Here is a 20,245-nt window from a genome sequence, read left to right on the forward strand (position 1 = left end):
TCTTAATGAAGATCTGAAAATGTTACATCCCACTTTCTAACCATGTTAAATATAAAAACTGAGAAATTTGATCAATTGTTATAGTTATGTTTTTTAACCACTTATATGACTTACTAATAATCCATGGCCATATAACTAACTCATGGCCAAATGCATTGTTTAATAATTTCTTTCTTATGGAAGTCCAATTTATAATTAAATCCAATAACAAAAGAAGTTGCTCTACTTGTTCAGAGCAATAAGGACCACTAGAGAAATACAGATAAACAGAATAGAAATTATAGAGACAACAAAAAATGTCCTTCTCATGGCTAATAATAAATGCTTTATTTCAGTTTCATAAAAAAAAAAATCAAAATGAAAAAATGAAATAATTTATCAAGCTGATATATTTCAAAACCAGCCAGGCTTCAGCTCAATAATATGGTCAGGTTCTACTGAAATGTGACTTGAATTAAAACCAGATAATTATAGACTGCATCACCGATTTTCCAGTTGTACGTGGGAGCTGGCCTCAACTGGATGCCTGCAAGGTAAAGGACAAAGTCAAAATAAGCTTTCTTTAATTAAAATTCTTGTTAAAACTTGGTAAGATGAACAGGAAACATCAGAGGCTTGAAAGCAGGGGAGTGACCTGAAGAACACCAGCTGGTGATGGAGGGAAAAGCTGCTGAATTTTCCACACTGAATAAGTGAATGAGATGAACATAATGTTTTACATCTTTTCAATGTTGTGTTCAAGTCCTGTGAAAACTTAATGATCATCTTAAAGATTGCAGTCACTACTTGGGAAGGATGACTTGTGGGAACAAGATTTAAGTTGACATGACTTTGTGGAAGGCATTATCCTAAACTGACCATCTTGCCTATCACACCAGTAATGACCAACAGAATCTACAAGACAGCATTGCACTGTTAAAATCTTTGGGCTGGGAACAAACAAGCAAGTCATTTACAGAGAATCTTGCTTCTTTCAAACATCTGGATTACCCTAACTCTTACATGATTCAGCACAAAATTTGCTTTCCAGCAATAACAGCTTATTAATCCTTTGCAAAGTTATGCATTATTTATTTATTTATTTATTTATTTTATTTTAGTAACCAAATCCTAAAACTGCTGTATTCACAATTAACATCTTTGCTCAAGATGAGAGTCATCTGCTTTCAGATCTGTTAGTTCTGGATTTCATTTAGTCTCCAGCAATTACCAGGAAGATGGTTGCTATAGATGCAGTAATGAAAGGGGTAACCATGTTTCCTTGAAGACAGTGTAAGCAAGCATAAATAAACAAATGTTTAAATATATTATGCGATATTAATAGTGTAAATGAGATACCACTGCAAAAGGGAAAATAAGATTTTTGCCTCTTTCAGTGGCTTGATATACATCAATCTTATAACACTCTACTCATGATGTAGCTTGTATATACATATATATAATATATATATTACATATTATATATATTACATATATACATTACATATTATATATTATAATATATATATATTACATATATTATATAAGTGTATATATATATATTGATAAATATTTAACCTATTATTAGATTTATATTATTTTCTTCTTCATCATGATGTCAGTCATATTTTATTGTATTTGTTCATGTTACCACATTTTTACAGTGACAGTCTGTTTACATAATTTTGCTGATTACTCTTACGGCAATAATAGGCATATAGTTGAAGGTACATGACCAAAACCAGGAACATAGGAAAGTTTTAAGAAAAAAAATCCTGTTAAGTTGCAGTGAACTTTGTCAACTCCAGTTCACTGAATTTAGCTTTAAGTGAGATTCTTTTTTGACAAATGACTGTAAAATCTGTATCACACATTGTCATGTTTGTGTTTCAGTGACTCGAAATCAATTCTGTTCAGGATGTTGTTGGACTTTTTTAACCACCAGACCTACCAATGAACCAGAGATTTGAAGGTCATGCTGTGTTCAGTCTCATACAACACCAAACATAATGACATTTCTGAGAAATGAAATCTCTTGCTCACTCTCACAGCAAACCACTTCAATGTTTAGGACAGACTCTGTCAGATTTTCATGAAATGGGAGTAAATCCATTCTACTGACAAGCTAAAATGAAAATTTCCCAAACAAATGTATTATACATCTACAAAATAGTCTAAAAATATTAGAATTAGGTACTGTATTAAGGTGGCAAAGTCTAGAGGGGATGATCCTACTAAGAGCAAGCTTTCATCACTACAAAAGAATATGGGAATCACTGCACAGTGATTACTTGAAAAATACTATCCTTATATCGCTACATATTCTGTTAGCAGGTAGTATTTATTACTACCTATTACTAATTTATTATTCAATACCCACTTAAAAGATCTTACTTGTTCTAAAAAACACTGGGCAGTTTTCTCTTATAGATGTAATTGTAACTTTGTCTTGTTATGGTTAAGACAGGTTAATTATCTTTTTTCTTGGTTAAAGCAGGGATATGGGTTTTTTGGGGATACTGGGCATTGGATACATTGGGCCAGCATGGACTGATGAATAAAATTAATTGAGCTTGTTTTAATGGAAACTTTTTATTAGCTATTAAATATATTTGGTGTTTTAAGGGTAGAAGGTAAATATCACATGGTAAAATGACATTAATTGGAATCATTGTCATTTTTTTTTGTTATCTGATTTCTGATTCTGACTTAGCACTCTACAAACTGTACTCCTCTTCTCTCCTTTGTTTTGCAGTTAACTTTGACCATTTTCAAATATTGCGGGCTATTGGGAAGGGGAGTTTTGGAAAGGTAAGAATCAACTTATTTGTAGCAGTTAAAAATCTAATAGAGAATTCATTTGTATTTTTCCATCCTTGATCAGGTTAAAGGAACATACGTTTGTAGTCTTTTACTTCTAAAGAACTTCTCATCACAACCATACTGACTCTCATTATTCATTAAACCATTTCTGTTGCAATGTATTCACTAAGCTAATTGATTAAAAAATTATTATAATAATTAAGCCTTTTCAACGGGGATTAGGAAAGTTTAGAAGTCAGTCCCCAAGACAAGAATATACAAAAAAGTAAGAGCACACTACTTTTTTACACAGTCCAACAGAGAGCTCTTGTTCTGAAATCTTTGGACTCATTCAAGTCTCTAAAATAATCGAAATATTTTAAAGGCTCTTTGTATAGATTCAACGCGCTTCAGACTCTATAAACTGACATACACTGTAATTATGATCATTGAGTAAATGTTTGTTTAATTCAATGGGCTTTTGCTGAAACAGAGAAGATAAATGGTTTGTTTACACATGAGTAGATGACCTTTCTTTGCTATAATAAAGACTATAACAAGGTTTTAAATTTTAATATGGGTAAATACAAGGCCATGCAGCCAGAGAAAATCATATTATAAAAACATTAGAAACCATTACTTGCAGGAATACATTTGGATATGAAATATAACTTCAGTTACTGATCAAGCAATATCTCTCTAGATCTTATTTTAAATGATTCTTCAATATATGCCAGATGAGTGCTAGTGAGATACTGTATTTACACATTAAACTCTTACATAGGATTTTGTTGGTTTTTGGTCTTCCATGCATAAAAATTACTTCCAGTTTGCAGTAGGCTGAAATACTTTGTGAAGAACCTCATGGTCCTTCATGGCATGGTCCTTATCTGGTTCAGTATATTCCAAGAGAAGCCCTCTCTGAAGTCAACAGGAGAATATACTGCTAGTGCAAAATAGAGGTTAAGAATCCTTTAAAAGTCAGGGCAGCTGGAGATTTGTGACTGTCTATTATCACACTACGCTGATGGAATATCATGTCAAACCAAATAGAGGTCCATTGCTGGATTGAAGTTAGATCAAGAATAAACTGTTAAAGGTATATCTAAATCATGCTGGTTGTCACAAAGATCGCTGCACCCATCTTTCCTTGAAGCCTTCCCATTCACACCTCTATTGTCTTTGCCTTCTCAAAGGGGCCCTCATCTTACCATGTCATGCAGAAAAATAATATAAGCCTACACACATTTTATAGGTTTATTGTTTGATGGTGACCCATTGTACTCCATAGAAACATTCATAAAATTTTTCTAAACACTAAGACATTTCTAGAAACTTCTAATTTTCTAACAGGTTCATATGGCTGCAATGTCCTTGTGAACCTATTTAGATGATATGTGTGTGTGAGAACAGTTTCACTACCCTGAGAGAAAATGTTACTCATGAGTAGGGTCCCCTTTAAACTTGAATCCTTATTTTGTAGTTGTCAATGCAACAGAATAGTCCTTGGCATAACCGTCTTATTTTTCCCAAATGAATGCAAGTGTCTAACCAATCAGCTGATTTTTCCTTCTACAGACAGGGAAAGAAAGAAACACATTTCAAAATGACCTATTATACCACAGCCAAAAGCGCAACAGCAAATCAGTCACCATTTCAAGTGTCTTTCTCACTGAGTCAGTCTTGCTTTTAACATTCATTTAGAAGCCTCTTTGCTGGCAACTTTTCCTATTAACGTCTTTTTGGAAGTACCTGGCAGCAGAAAATGTCAACAAATGATGCAAAATCTTTAATCTCTATTGACTTGTTGTTTACTGTTTGGGGTATATTGTGCTCTAGCATCCTACAACATGTAAAAAGCCATGTTTGGTATTACACTTTCCTTAAACTGCTTTATTCCTTTATGATTACTCTGTGGCCTTCTGTTTTCTGACAGCACTAGAATTTTTTAAGGTATGTTCTAGCTTTTATTTTATTACTGTTGGTACAATTACATTTTCTCTCCCAATATTTCACAGAATCACAGAATGGTTTGGGTCAGAAGGGACATTAACGGTCACCCATTTCCAACCCCCCTGCCATGGGCAGGGACACTTCCCACTAGACCAAGTGGTTCAAAGCCCCATCTAACCTGGCCTTGAACATTTCCAGAAATGGGGCTTCCGCAGCTTTTCTGGGCAACCTGTTCTGGTGCTTCACTGCTCTCTGAGTGAAGAATTTCTTCTGAAGATCTAATCTAAATCTACCCTCTTTTGGTTTAAAGCAATTATCTGTTGTCCTATCACTACATACTCTTTTAAAAAGTCCCTCTTCAGCTTTCTTGTAGGCCTCCTTTAGGTACTGAAAGGTGACTATAAGGTCTTCCCAAAGCCTTCTCTTCTCCAGGCTGAATAACCACAACTCTCAGTCATTCTTCACAGGAGAGGTTCTCCAGCCCTCTGATCATCCTTGTGGCCCTCCTTTTGACTTTTTCCAACAGGTGCAAATAATTTTTATGTTGGGTGCCCCACAGTTGAATGCAGTACTTCAGGTCATCCATGTCAGTGACAAAGATGTTGCTGGTATCATTACTGACCCCTGAGGAATGTCACTCATTACTGATCTCCACTTGGACATTGACCACAATTCTTTGAATGAAACCATCCTGCTAATTCCTTACCTACCGAGTGGTCCGTCCCTCAAATCCATATCTCCAACCGAGTGGTCCATCCCTTAAACCCATGTCTCCAATTTAGAGAGAACGATATTGTGTGGGACGGTGTCAAATGCTTTGCACAAGCCCAGGCAAATGATGTCAGTTGCTCTTCCCTATCCACCAGTGCTGTAACCCCGTAATAGAAGACCACCAGATTTATCAGGCTCAATCTGCTCTTAGGTGAAGCCATGCTGGCTGTCATCAATCACTTCCTTATTTTCCATGTGCCTTAGTATAGTTTCCATGAGGATCTGCTTCATGATCTTGCCAGGCACAGAGGTAAGACTGACTGGTCTGTCGTTTCCTGGGTCTTCCTTTTTTTTCCTTTTTAAAAATCGGGGTTATGTTTCCCCTCTTCCAGTCAGTGGGAAATTCACCAGACTGTCATGAGTTTCCTTTGCATCTATGGATGCATCTAACCTGGTCTCATGGACTTGCACACCTTCAGGTTCCTTAGAAGGTCTTGAACCTTGTCTTGTCTTACAGTGGGTGGTCCTTAAATATTTCTTAAATTACTGTGGTTGCTACAGCAACCTTGGGCCTCAACAGGATATTGCTGCACTAGGTATCTGATATAGCAGAGATTCCATGCATTTCAGCTTTCATTTGTGCACAGAGCTCAAGGTGATCCTCAGCACTTTCCATCATTCATTAGGGATGATTACTTCATCAGCTATTCTATATCCCTCCTGACTGGTTATAGAAAGCAACTTCCTTCCTTTACCTTTGGCATTTTCAATTCACAGTAGTAACATTTGCAATTGTACAAATTCCTGGTCCATTTGGTATCAAATGCTTTGTATTCCAAGAGCTTGCCTTTTCTGAGAAATAGTCTCCTGTTCTAAGCAACTGCCCTGGAACATGCTCTCTTCTTAAGGACGTTTAAATCAGTGCAGTATTCTACTCTGTAGCTTCTTCCCTAAGGAAGGTGAAGATACTTCACAGCAGTTGTGAAGAGCATAGGAAATGTGCATGGAGAGAAGAGATAAAAAGGAGCATGCTAATTTCTGGAAACAATCAGGCATGATTTTCTTAGTTTGGAAAGGGGTTCTTAAGAGTTCAGGTTGCACCCTAGTAAAGGAGATGACGAAGTTGAGCTCTGAGCCTGTGTAGCACCATTTCACACTGAGTGACATGCAAGCTATGGCAGGATGATGTATGATCACTCACCAAAAACTTGTCCAGTCTTCCTGGGCACATGTATACATACCTAGTGTATATATCCCAGTGTATATATCTGTATCCATCAGTGTATATATATACGTATACAGACCTTTGAGATATTGCCACAATGACAGAGGTATCCAGGCTGTGATAGGTATGTGGCACTCCTCTAAAAGTGTCTTTGCTGGCTTCAGTGAACTTGCTTTGCTAGGTTAATGAAGATAGCTCTTTTCTTAAACCTTGGTGTCCATTGAATGTGTTGGAAATAAATTCTCTCTCTCTCTCTTTTTTTTTTTTTTTTTAATATATATATATTTTTTTGAAGACCTGTAGGCTGATTATGCTTTACATAGTTCAGCTGTTAGTATTTCTAAACTCATTTGAGATATGCAAGGTCAGAAATTATTTCTTCCAAAGAGCTTTTATTCACATATTAAATGTTTTTCTTCTAAGTAAATTTAAAAGTGGACAGTTTAAAATCCTCAAAACAGAAATTCCAAACACTGGCCTAAGCAGATATTTCTCTATGCCATGTCATAATTTAGAACCATTCTCTTACATTTAATCTGGCTAATTTGTCTATTTTGTTATATGTGGAGCCATCATTCCTATCAACTTAAATATCCCCCCAAAACTGGATATTTATCCTCTCAGTAACTATGATACTGAATAGGAATGAAATACAAGAATTATCATTGTTCTTTACCATGATAGTAACAATATAATTGGTTCTGCAGGCTTACTGCTGCAAAATAATTTGTATTCAGGTGAAACAAGTTTTAAAGGATGTTATGGTACCAATTTTCTTTAAGTTCTCTGTTCATGTGAGCAGGTATAGTGAACAATCTGACCTGCTTAAATTAAATTCAAATTATAATGTGAACGTACAGACTCTTTTTCCTGTTTGTCTAAGATGCTGAGATGCAGGACTTAGTTTTGATTAATTTGGTGGTATAAAACAGTGACTTCCTTTGCTGAAGTAATTGAAATTGCACTGGTGTAAAACAGATGGGAGCCCAGAATCACGTCTGCACTGATCAAGTGTACTTTACTAAATAATATGCAAAGTATTTCAGAAAAAAAATAAAAATCTGCTGCTATCCTTAAAGCAATATAATGCACTACTACAGAATATTAATATTGTTTGTCAGTGTAGACACCTTTTTCTTTAGCTTGAGTTAATATGAAACGATACTAAGCAGATGCTTGGTCCCTTCTCCAGCTGTTATGCTTTGCTCAGGGGAATGTGGGAATGAATTTCCCTGTTTCAAGGGAATTCCCTAACAGTGTAAATCCAAACTTATGACATCCATTCTCCAGCTTCTTTGTGTATATCTTTCCAAGACTGCCTGTAGGCTGAGACTATGATCATTAATTTTTTAGAGTATCTGGGTAAGAAAAAACAAGGTAGCAATATTTCAAGCCCATACTTCATAGCAGTTTTGTCAATTCACAAACTCAGTGTGAAACATACAGCTGATTTCTATCTTGTAGTTCCCTATGTCTAGGTGAGTCTCTTCTGCCTATGCAGTGCCACAGTCCTCTCCTGGACTGTAATTACTCATGGCAGCTGTATGTACCTCACTTGGTCTACTGACCTGACATCCACAAGGCATAAGTACAGAAGAAAGGCTGAGGTGGGTTCTCCAGCTGTTAACCCTCCACCTAACAGAAATCCTGCACAGAGGATTTTTCTCTGGCTGCAGTTTTGAGTCTCATATGATTCATGACCTGTCATGAAACCATATTATATGGTAGTTTGAGAAGTCAAAGTACTGATATACCAAACTCAGGCAAAAAATGGCTTTATTGAAACTAAGTACTCCTGTTCTCTCTGGACTGAGCACATGACAGCTAGAAATCTTTTGAGGTTAATGAGAAAGAGAAGGGAAGAGCTTCTCTGAATCTGCCTATGGTTGCTCCTGTGTAGCAGTTTGCAGCCTGTGGCAGCAAACCAGTAGTAAATTCGGGCCCATAACAGCTTGTGTGATCTATTAATCTGTAAATCAGACTGGATCTGTATGTGCTCTATTTTTTTGCATGTGAAATCACAGGAAACCAAAGATGGTGGTTAGAAGTGGACCATAGCATATTTTTCTTCTGAAAAGTGTAGTTTAGTCCTGCAGTCCTAACCTATGGGTTTTCTTCCTCTGGTTCTAAGGGTAAGTGGCTCTAATTCACACTGGTGAAATTTCTTTTAACTTGTTAGTTCTGAAAACAATTAATTTTTCCTTTCTGACAAATATATATATATATATATATATATATAAAAAACAAACAAACAAAAAAACAACTCTGTGTTAACAGTTATGACATATAGCCCTTTTAAGAAAGGGAATATTTTCACATGAGACTTTTCAAAACTAAGGACCAGTTGACTCCAAAGAAAATTAATGAGGACTTGTATTACACACATTTTGACTTGCCTACATCCAAGCTAGTCATCTACAGTCACTTTAGAGGGACTTAAGAAGAGAAGACATCCTTCTAGAGGTGGTTTCCTGGATCTATTTAGACCCATACCTTAGGCAGAGATGGATGTGTCTGTCTATCCCTGCTGACTCTGAAGCTATACTGGGTTTGAAGTATCTCCTACACAGACTGATGAAGCAGTGATATCAATTCAAGCAAGGCACAATCTGGGATCTGGTAAATGATATTCACAGAAAAATTGAAAGAGAATGTTTTCGTAATGTTGGCAAGACAGGCTTCTATGCTGATATGTGTAAATAAGACAACTCTGCTCAGACTTCCACAATAATGAGTCATCACAGAATTTGTTTGTTGAGGTGCCAGAGCACCTGTTTGTCCCTATTTTAAATAACTCCTTTGAAAATAATTTTAACCATAAACAAATAAAACAACAACAAGAAAACAACATAAACATTCTCCATTAAGACTGCACATGTGAGGAGAGCTGGATGGCTTTTTCTTTCTTTCCTGCAGCAGTGGTGTATTTTCAGCTCATTAACATCCTGCTCAGAAAAAGAGATGACAGCCAGCAGGTAAAATGTCAGGGAGGATCTTCACTACTATTCAACATTGACATAGCAATGTCAAACATTTTTCACAATAATATCAATGTGATTGTAGCTTGGATTTCCTTATTTCCAACAGAGCAAATTTATATATTAATGAAAATCCCATTGATTCTGAAAATCATAAAAGATCGGTATATATATACATTGCTAGAAAATGTTTGCTATGATTCTAGCAACAGAAAGCCTGCTTTTACCTTGAATGTTTTCAGCTGTGATGAATACACTTGTCTTTACTGGAAGGTGAGAGAAATGAATACATTCTCGAGTCACACAAGTGTTTTAAAACTGAATCTATTTACATTACCTATTTAGGTGCTGTATATGATTCTAGTTTAGCCCATTTGTGAAACTTGTCAATTCTCAGTTGACTAAAGCCCCATTCCTAGTCTTCAATTGTTTAATGGAAAGGCTTATCATGTAATGAAAGGAGAGACTTCCACAAACAGTTCAGTCTCAGCCAAGCTTCATATGAAAATCACACCATAAATTCATATAATTGAATGAAGTTCTAGACTTAGGTTCTGAGCCAAGATCTATAAACATAATATTTTATAATGTAGAAACATTATACTTTATAATGTGATTCACTAAATTGGAGTGTCCACATAATCTCAGACAGGATATCAGGAATTGCCACAATGAATTCTGCTTACACTTTTTAAGAACTTGTGGAAGCTCCAACTACTCCTTTCCATCCCTCCATTTCAGTTCAGACCCACATATTGTCTCTTCCATAAAAAGTCCAACATCACTTCCCAATAGTTCCACAGCTTGGCTTCTTTCTATATCATTTTTAACATTTACTTATCTTAAGCACATGACAAACATTCGGACATTCCATAATAGTCCCAGGGAAGAAAATGAAACAAAATTTTGGTATTTACCATTGTGCAACATTGATGGGGTCAAGACAAAACACTGACATCCATATTTTACTTAATTAGCAGAACACCTCCTGATCTAGGAGACATAGTTAGAAACTCCGCTTAAGCACATCTTATAATTATATGTTTAAACTACTCTATTAACTATCTTTGTACTCCTATCTTTGGAGTAGATTTGAGCTCGAGAACACACTTCCTAGAAAAAGAGTTGCAGAGAAATAATTGTGGTTCAGTTTCACTGAGACAATTCCTCTTGAAGGCACTGGAAAAAGGTAGAGCAAGTAAAATATGATGATTGTACGTTCCTGGAACCTTCCCTCTAAGATTAAGATAGAAGTGACAATGGAGTACCTCTCTCTAGGCCCCTCATCCTTCTCCTGGTGGTTCATTACCAGGCATAGAATTCAGATGACATCTTTTAATGTCAGAGAGGAGGTTTCAGCTGTTGAAAATTGCCTCAGTTGTTCCAGATCATTTCTGAATTCTGAGTACCCCAAACCCTTTTTTTTTGTTTTGTTTGTTTTGTTTGTTGGCACAGTGTTGTAATTTGATCTCTGAGCATTAATTTTAGGTAGGTATATATATATTCATATATTATAGTATGTGCATGTGTGTAGGTGTGTATGTACATATATAGTACATATATATATATAATAATAATAGTGTCCATACCAAATAAATTCTTCATACTCTTGAACTTAGGCACCACAGAGCTATGATACTGAAATCAGATGCTTTCAGTGCATATATATATATATACCCTGATGATGAAAAATTCTGATTAGAGCCTAGGCTCTATCAGCAATAGAAATGTTGCACCAAAATAAATGTTTCCGCTAATATTTTATTGGCTGTCAAGACACACTGGATCTGTCAGTTTAAAAAGCCCTGATCAATTAATGGGAAAGGTGTATGCATGTAGGGCTTTTATGAAGAGAAGATTCACACCACCTTTGGGGATGAGATGTACATCTATAATATATTTCTGTGTTGAGAAATATCATATTTAAAATGATGGTTCTTAGATGTGGTGCAAGTTACAGTCTCCAGCTTTCTTCACAAGGAAAGCTACCACAATAACAAATGAAAATACATAAATAAAAATAAATAAAAATCCAGACAAGTTACATGGGTGTTCTTAAGATTTTTGTGCTGCATTTACAAATTTTTTTGGCTTTTGTCAAAAAAGGTAAACCATGTTAAATCAAAGAAATTCACTGTCATTGCAATTTTGACTTCAAAAATAACATGATGAACTTCTGTATGAAAAAATTCATTTAAATAATAATGAGGGAGAATAATTTTGATACTAAGATTAAATATTGAGCCTTCTGAACATAGCAATAATCACAATGGGGGTATCAACCAGTAGGAATGAGGACAGTAATTGTGCGTTTTCCTAAGCAGGAGGCAATAATTTCTGTGACTAACAAAATAGACAGTGATTCAAGCAATTCAAGTGTATTACTCCTAGAATAAATTCTGGAAATTATTGTGCCACTTTTTTGGGTTTCTCATTCTGTAAGGACATCTGTTCTTTTGTTAATTCATTAATTGAAGTCTAATCCTGCTTAGCTATAACATGAACTTTCCAAAGTTTTTCTTTGGTTGTTGTATTCAGATCTCCTTAGAATCTTGAATAAAAATGTGAAAAAATATATATATTTTTCCAAAGTCACAACTGAATTTCCTTTTGTAGGTTTCAAACTTTGCCTTTTTCTTTGCTGTCAATTAGGTGTGCATTGTACAGAAGAGAGACACCAAGAAAATGTATGCCATGAAATACATGAATAAACAGAAATGTATTGAGAGAGATGAAGTTCGAAATGTTTTTCGGGAGCTACAGATAATGCAAGGCCTGGAGCATCCCTTCCTAGTCAATCTGTGGTAAGAAAATCTGAAATTCTTTCAAGGGTCTCTTGTTTGCTCCTTATTGCTGAATCATTTCAGGCTATGGAAGGTTGGAAAATGGAAAAGTATGAAAAAAAAATATTGGTGACCTCTTTTTTAAGGTATTTTGGTTTTTAAGAGCTTTTTATTTTTCATGAATACTTAAAAAGTGCCCTTTTACATCGGAATATTTAAACATCACATTCACCTTTGCATTTCTAGTGTGGTTTCTCTTCATGTTGTTACAGTAGCACATGGTGTACACTGTAGTTCTGTCCAGCTTCATCATTTCTTTTTGAAAATACCTGGATTAAACAACTGTTATAAGGTTGTGAAATATCAAAACCAACTATTCCATTAAAAATGTTTTGAGTCAATTCACAGAAAATTTGAAATTCAACTACTGTTTTAAAAATGGGTGACCTGGAACAACAGAAAAGCATCTTTTCAGTACCTGGAATTTTTCCTATCTTCCCTATAATAACCACTGAAAACCTCATTCACATATGAGTATGAGAAAATGTCGGTCAAGTAATGAGTAGTTTCAGCTACACCACCAACTTAAAATATTTGGTGTTTTTTATGTAGTGACAGTTATAATGGGATGCAGACTTTTCCTCTTATCTAAAAATGATCTATATAATTAAAAAAAAAAAAAAGTATACATAGGATACATAAATCATGATGATATGATTTTTTCCAGTTTTTGAATAGCTTGATTGGCTGTAGATGGTCAGAGTGCATACGGTTTTGTGAGTTTTAGCTGTCATGCTGGAGGTCATTGTTTTTTGCTCTTACTTTACTTCACTGTACAGGTGAGCAATTTCTTGTAGACATCTTAGTGCTTTTCAAGAGCTAAGAGCCAAATGATTTTCTTACTTTGGGGAGCATAGTTTTAGTATAATTGCACCCACTTATACCAGCAGAGAATTTGATCCCAAAAGTCGTTTGAAAAGGACCTAATCATATACGTATGTCTCAAGTGCTCTACTCTTGACATGGATGATCATACTTGAGCTAACCTAATGTCTTGTTGGAAGGTTAAAGAAAAATTGCACACATTGTAAGTGTAATACAAAATTTTCCAAGGTTCCAGCAATATATACTCTAGGGATTTCATCACCAAAATAGTGGTATCTCTGATCTTAAGAGCCTGTGGAATTTTCTTTCATGTGTTTGTATAATGTCTTTTGAACCCATGAAAACTTCTATTCTTTAACGAGACAGGGCAAAGATTTCCACTGTTTACCTAAACACTGTGCAGAAACAGAAAAACATTGATGTGATTGACAAGATACTTCAGTAAGCATAATGATGGTGAAGAATTAAATATTGGATATTTATCGTGAAACAAAAAATATGCTAGATTACAATTACAGAATTAAAATCAGCTAACAAACTTTCATTCTTCCTATTTTCATGCCAAAAATTAAACATGGAATAGGCAATGGTTTAAAATGTGTTTGATGTAATGATGATTTTTGTTTCAAATAATTAATTTATTCTTCTCATGCTTCTGAGATATTGTCACAAGATCTCAAGACTCAAATGTTATACTAGAAAGATAACTCCAGAATTAACAAAAAATTTCAGGCAAAAAGGACACTATTCAAAATATACCAGTGCATGAATAGTGTTCCACATTCAGTGTCTCTAGCAATGCTTATAGCTGACCAATCTGTCTGGGGTACTTATTTGGGAAAATTACAAGATTTTTCTTTGAAGAGAAGGCACAGAAGAATCCTGCCCACCCTGTCAGATCATGTAATAAGGGACAGGACACCTGCCACAGATAGGGCCTGTAATTCATCACCTGCATTAACTCTTGACACATCGCCAAGGTTATTTTTCAAGCTTATGATATGAGAGAAGATAATATGTAATAGCCTGAAGACTTACATCTAGATCTAAAAGCACTAGCCACATTCAATGGGTAGTCCGGTGAAGACATGCGATTGACTTATACAATCATAAAGCCCTTGTTGCTGTAGCATATACAGTGCTTTGTAGCCTGAAATGTCCATGTAGACAGCCTTTGATTATCCTTACGGCTAAAACATGATCATGCAAGGTACTTCTAACCTAGTAGGGAAAACAGTATCTGGGAGCATTTCCAAGCACTGCCTGGTTCAGCTGGACCAACCCTCGGCATGCACATCTCCCATGTGAGCGAGCCATTTCCCAAAGAAGCTCTTGGGATAGTTCCAGAGTCACACCGTTCCAGTGATCACCCTGGTGTGGCTGGCACAGCAGTAGGGACTTCTTAGCAGAGGCAGAAGTTCTCTGCCATCTGGTCTGAAATGCTCCCCAGCATGTTTAGTCTACTACTATAACCAGAGCAGCTAAACTCTGGTTATATATAATCTCTAGTTATATAATCTCTGGTTATATAATCTCTAGGATACCCTACCCTAGGGCTCTCTCTCCGTTCTTCCTACTGAAAGTGGACAACCGTGTGGTCAAACCCCAGATATGTGTGACATTGATGATTGAGGGATTTGGACATGCACAATTAGAGCTGTAGAAAATTAACCAGAAACAATATTATTGACAAATACATAATATTTTCAGCTGAAGTGTTCACCTTAAACACTAAACATTCAAATTTCCAGCAAATTTCCAAGCCTTGACTCCAGAGTGAGCTACCAAACCACTTGAGAGCCTATATTACACCAAAGGAAATTTTTGAAACCAAGCCTCCCCAGAATTAATCTTGTCTACCCCAAATAGCTTTTTCTTTTTACTAAGACCATAATATGATTCTATAATTAGCCTTGCACAATCATAAATGCATTTAAAATAGCTTCTGATATATTTCTGGAGTGTCTCCTCTTGCAGATGACAGTCACATAATCCCAATCTTCAAACGCTCTATCTCAACTTTTGCCTGAGTTTCAAGATATTCTACACCTTGTCTTCAAATAATGACTTTTGTTGTTGAACTACCAGGGCAAAACACAAAAATCACAACTGATCCATTAATACCAGTTACACTTGTTTTAACAGTTCAAAGCCATATGAAGCTATTAAATATATTAAACATGTTGCATTTATTTAATAATTGAAACTGTTTTGTATATTTACTAGAATGAAAATTGGAACACTGCAAGTACAAATGGAATATTCCTTAAATATACTTTATGTGTTCCCAGCAATAATCTCTTAAAATAATAGCATTTTCATTGATTGTGAATTAGCAGCCTGTTTAATGTATTTTCACTTGCAGTCTAGATACAATAATAATTTGCATCCAATCTGCTTACATTGTAGCTATAACGTATATTAGTGGTGCACAGCTTTTCAAAAATGTTTAAATCATAGTGTATATGTTTTTTTGCATTAAATTTTCACCGGATAAAGACCAAAGGAACAGCCTTAGGAACTGTAGTAAAGTTTGTACAAAATACTTTGTGTGCTTATAGTTAAACAGTTTTGTAGTCTATGAAAAAAAAAAAAACAAAAAACAAAAAACAAACAAACAAGCAAACAAAAAAACACACACAACCAACCAACCAAACAGGAATCTGGCTGCCCAGGCTGAGCAGAACCTACAGCCTGTGTCTCCTGCTTTCCAGGAGTTATGGTAGTGCAAACAGCATTTTTCTGATATAAATATATCTTATTTGCCCCCTTGCCATCTTTTATCTGGAAGGGATGATGAAGAAATAGGGAATTTATTATCAAAATACTTGCAATTTTTATAAAGTATCATTTTCTATAAGACTTCGGTATCATCAGGTTATTTTTTTTATGATTCCTATAAAAATTAAAAGAATAAAATATATAATACATAAGAAATTTTATATAATGTCAAATCTTCAAATTCATACTGAAAAACATAGTTGGAGAAAATTCCACTGTTGGTAGTTTTTCTTGAGTTTGTGGGACTCTTACCAGAACTGCTGATTTTCAAATGGTAATCATTCAACTTTTCAAGATATAGAATAAAATGAATATAGCATTAAATCTCAAAACAGTTCCTTGAACCAAAGGGAATACTAACTAATCACACTGATCTTTCTTTGAGGAATTGCATCATGGAAGAGAAAAGTTGGCAACTCAAGAAACAAACATGAAGACAAGAAACCCCTGTAGTTATACATTTATAACTGCACAAAGAGGTAATGAGACATAGTTAAATGTCAGTTAAATCCTTCTGTGAAGAAAGAGAAAAGGAAAGAATTTAAAACTTCTGTAGTGGGTAATCTGTTAATATCCATCTGTAACCCCAGTATATACCAGAATACAGAACAGCTAATATAAAACAAGGTTAGCATCTTGACTCCAAAAATTCTCTATTAAAAAGCTTTTTGAGGCTCATGCATCTTCTCTGAGCTTTATTAAATTTAACTTCACAGTCTGAACTTATAAATCATATTATTTGAAGTATGAACTGTCTTTTATAACATCTGACACAGAAAAGAATCATTCTTCTGTAAATGTCCATAATAGCTTGGAGGATAACTGTTTTTCAGGAAGGTCTTGGGATAGATTTATAACCTTCATTTTAGAAATGAAATTGAATAAATGCTTAAAGATATGTGAGCCTTGTACCCAGTTTTATCACTGTTAGAGGCATTTCTGGTAATAGAGATTTCTTCTTAAAATGAAAAGCAGTCCTGTTTTTTATCAGACCCTTTGTATGTTATGTGTATTTTGAGCATAGATGAATGAGCTGTAGAAATGTCAGCCCCTAACACAGTCCCATCTGGGACTACAACATTCTCCTCCAGGATCTAGCATTTTATACTGTATTTATCCTTCCCCAAATATCTGAACGTCCCTTGAGCAAGATAAGTAGCATTTCTGAAAGGATCCATATTTTAAATATCTTTCTCACACCATGCATTAGGACTGAGCCAAGATCCAAGTTACTCCTTATCTACCAATGTGGTTGTCACTTGGCACTATGTTCAAACATGAGTAGATACACTGGCTACTTTGCAAATAATACAGTCTGGCAAAAAAAAAAAAAAAAAGAAAAAAAAAGTTTTTGACAACAACAACAATAAAAAGCTATCAAAATGCTTATTATTTTTTTTTCCTGATGATTTTGATCAGAAAAATATGTTTTGTGGACCATTATTCCTCAAAACTTCTGGAACATTAAAGTGATCTTATTTGTAGTTCTTTTTTTTTTTTTTTTTTTTTTTTTTTTTTTTTTTTTGTTAGCTTAAAGCTGTTATGTCCTTTTTTAAATTGTTAGAACATTTTCAAAGGCAGCAGAGGGACACAAATGAGGATTTACTTTTGCTAGCTTGCAGGTCATTTCCTAGTATAGCCAGAACAATATACTTGATATATTTAACAACCCATAAAGAAGTGTTAACTGCATTCACAGAGTGGCTCTATACTTTGAAGTATTTTTCTTTCTACTCATCAGTTTCTGGAAAATGCATGTATTTTGTAAGATAGACCTATAAGAGTATATTACTCCTACCAGCTGCAATAAGACTAAGTTTTGAACACAGTGAAAAATGGAAGTAAAGAACATGTCATAGTAGAAAAGTTTATGGATATGTGAATTTACATATTACTCCAATCAATCTTCAAAATAAAATGAAAAAAAAAAAAAAAGGTAAAAGAAGGAAGGAAAAAAGAGATGGAGAGAAGAAATTGTCTATTCAGTCTCAAGTGCTGGATGGATAATGTACAGACATGTACAAATATCACTTCCCTGAGAAAGTGCTGTCTCTAGATTAGACAGGAAGGAATAGCATCGTGGACTGCCCCATAACACAGCTTTTCTCCTCAGACTGGAATAAAAAATGTGTGTGAACCTACAAACACAGAGAAGCAAGCACACCTGGTCAAACGTCCTGCTGCTGGCTGGAGCTATAAAGAACTCATACAGGTGCACCAGTTACCTATCAGAGACCTGGAGCACCAACCGTAGGTGGTTCAGTTCAGTTCTAGGTGAGTTTCCTTAGTGGCTGCACTGTTGCGGCTGTGAGACTTGCCCTGATTTAGCAGATCTAATCTAAAGAGAAAATGTTTTATAAGACATGGAAAAATTATTTTCTGAGATCTAATATGGCCAGCTTTCTGAGCTTCATGAGTCTCCAATCCAAAGGCTATGAGTAAAAGCCATGATCTAACATAAAAATGATTTAATATTTTTGGAAGGGAGTGAGGGCTTGTGGTGTTTCCTGTTAGGGCTCTATGCTGGGTTTGCAACTAGCCTGACGGCCTCTGCAAGGTATAGCTTGCTGCTGAAAATGAAAGTCAGTCCATAATGATGTCTGTCTTTCTAAAGTATATGGTGGATCCCCAAAAGGTCATGAAACAGCAGATCCTGACAAACAATCAGTCTTTCTGGAGAGTAATGAGGGTGTCTAATGCTCTTAGCTTTCTTTTGGTTATGCTCAGCTCCTCTGAGCTTATTCCATGTTGCTAATTTTTTTGAACGTACTCCTGCAGATGAGAGCTGGGGCATGAGCATTCCCAGGAAAACCCCAGATGCAGCCATAGACTGCTCCCAGTAGGCAGCTTGCATGCCATCAGCCTGTATTGGAAGCTGACTGTTCAACACAGGCACAAGCTTTTTTGTGCCATTTGGTCACAGTTCTGGAGAACAGTCACAGACATCTTATACAACATGTGTTTCTTACTTCTTTTGTGAATTTAGCAGAGGTCATGAACCCCAGGTCACATAATTCTAGGTCATTCTAGATATCTGATGGGCTCCAAGATTCCATTCTAGGCAAGAAAATCCTAAAAATCAATGGAGAAAGGTATATTTAGAATATGTCTTGCACAGACATTAGATGTGCGAAATCCTTTCACTGTAGAGGTGAGTACTTTCCTCAAAAAACTAGATCAATTCACCAGTGAATAAATATAAATCTGGAATAGGTAAAGATATAGAAATCTTAGATATAACACTGAAAAAAAAAAATAATCTGTTCTACAGAGCCTGGTAAAAGATAACAATGGAGGAAAAAGGGCTGTGAAAGGTGACAAGGCAGCAGGAAGGGTAGGCTAATTGGAAGAAGAGAATACAGGAAAGATTTGTCTTCAGTCTTCTAAATATTCAGGATATTATTTCTGGCTGTGAAAAGTATATTGGACTCAGCACTGCCAATTGGTAACCTTTGAATTCTTGTGCTAAATGACAGCATTAGCTGCATGACCCAACAATTCTTTATTTTGTGCTGATTTTAGCATCCTAAGATACTAACTGCCAGTATTGGAATACTGTCTTGAGTCTACCTATATTGAATTTTGTTCTACTGACTAATTGTTTCCTGTGAGAAATTACTGCCACCTTGAAATATATATCTTTGGAATTATTTTAATTCTTTCCTACTAAAAGCATGTTGGAATTGGCCTTTGTCATGGTTTAAGTTTTGATCTTTTTTTTTGCATTAAAAAGTACTGCAACAGGTATTTCACATCATTTATGTCTTGTTGCATTCTGGGACTATTCTTAAGAGCATGTTTTCTGCATCAATCTTACTGAGACAAAGACTTTATTTACTGACCCATAATAAACTTTTCTCATGCAAAACTTTCACTGCAAGAGGAATTTTATTATAAACACTGGTAAATTTCAAGCTGCTGAGATAAATAATCCCTTTAAGAGTGTTCAGTTTTAGTCAAGTTCCTCTTATGAATTCAGAATTATTGCCTCAATCTGACTTCACGACGAAAGTTATTCCATATCCATATGCAGAACCTCATGAATATGGGGTTAGCCTGGTCTCTGTGCTGGATCTGTGGTACACACAGTCACAGTAATCATTCTCTTGATTCTGAAGCAGAGCTCCAGTGCTGGGGAGTGGGTATTC

At 35.4% G+C, this 20,245-nt stretch overlaps 1 protein-coding gene across 2 annotated transcripts in view; it reads left to right on the forward strand.

Annotated features, from left to right (window-relative positions):
- The window catches only part of STK32B (serine/threonine kinase 32B), a gene marked incomplete at its 5' end in the record, with an annotated part of 176,929 nt that overhangs the window by 29,830 nt on the left and 126,854 nt on the right, over nucleotides 1–20,245 (forward strand). For both annotated transcript variants that reach the window (XM_082758674.1, XM_082758673.1), the window contains 2 exons: nucleotides 2,735–2,790; nucleotides 12,301–12,452. In XM_082758674.1, coding sequence (XP_082614800.1) covers nucleotides 2,735–2,790; nucleotides 12,301–12,452 — 208 coding nt within the window. The remainder of the gene's footprint in view (nucleotides 1–2,734; nucleotides 2,791–12,300; nucleotides 12,453–20,245) is intronic.

Source organism: Aythya marila, assembly GCF_965140915.1.
Source record: "Aythya marila genome assembly, chromosome: 4".
NCBI classification, from domain to species: Eukaryota; Metazoa; Chordata; class Aves; order Anseriformes; family Anatidae; genus Aythya; species Aythya marila.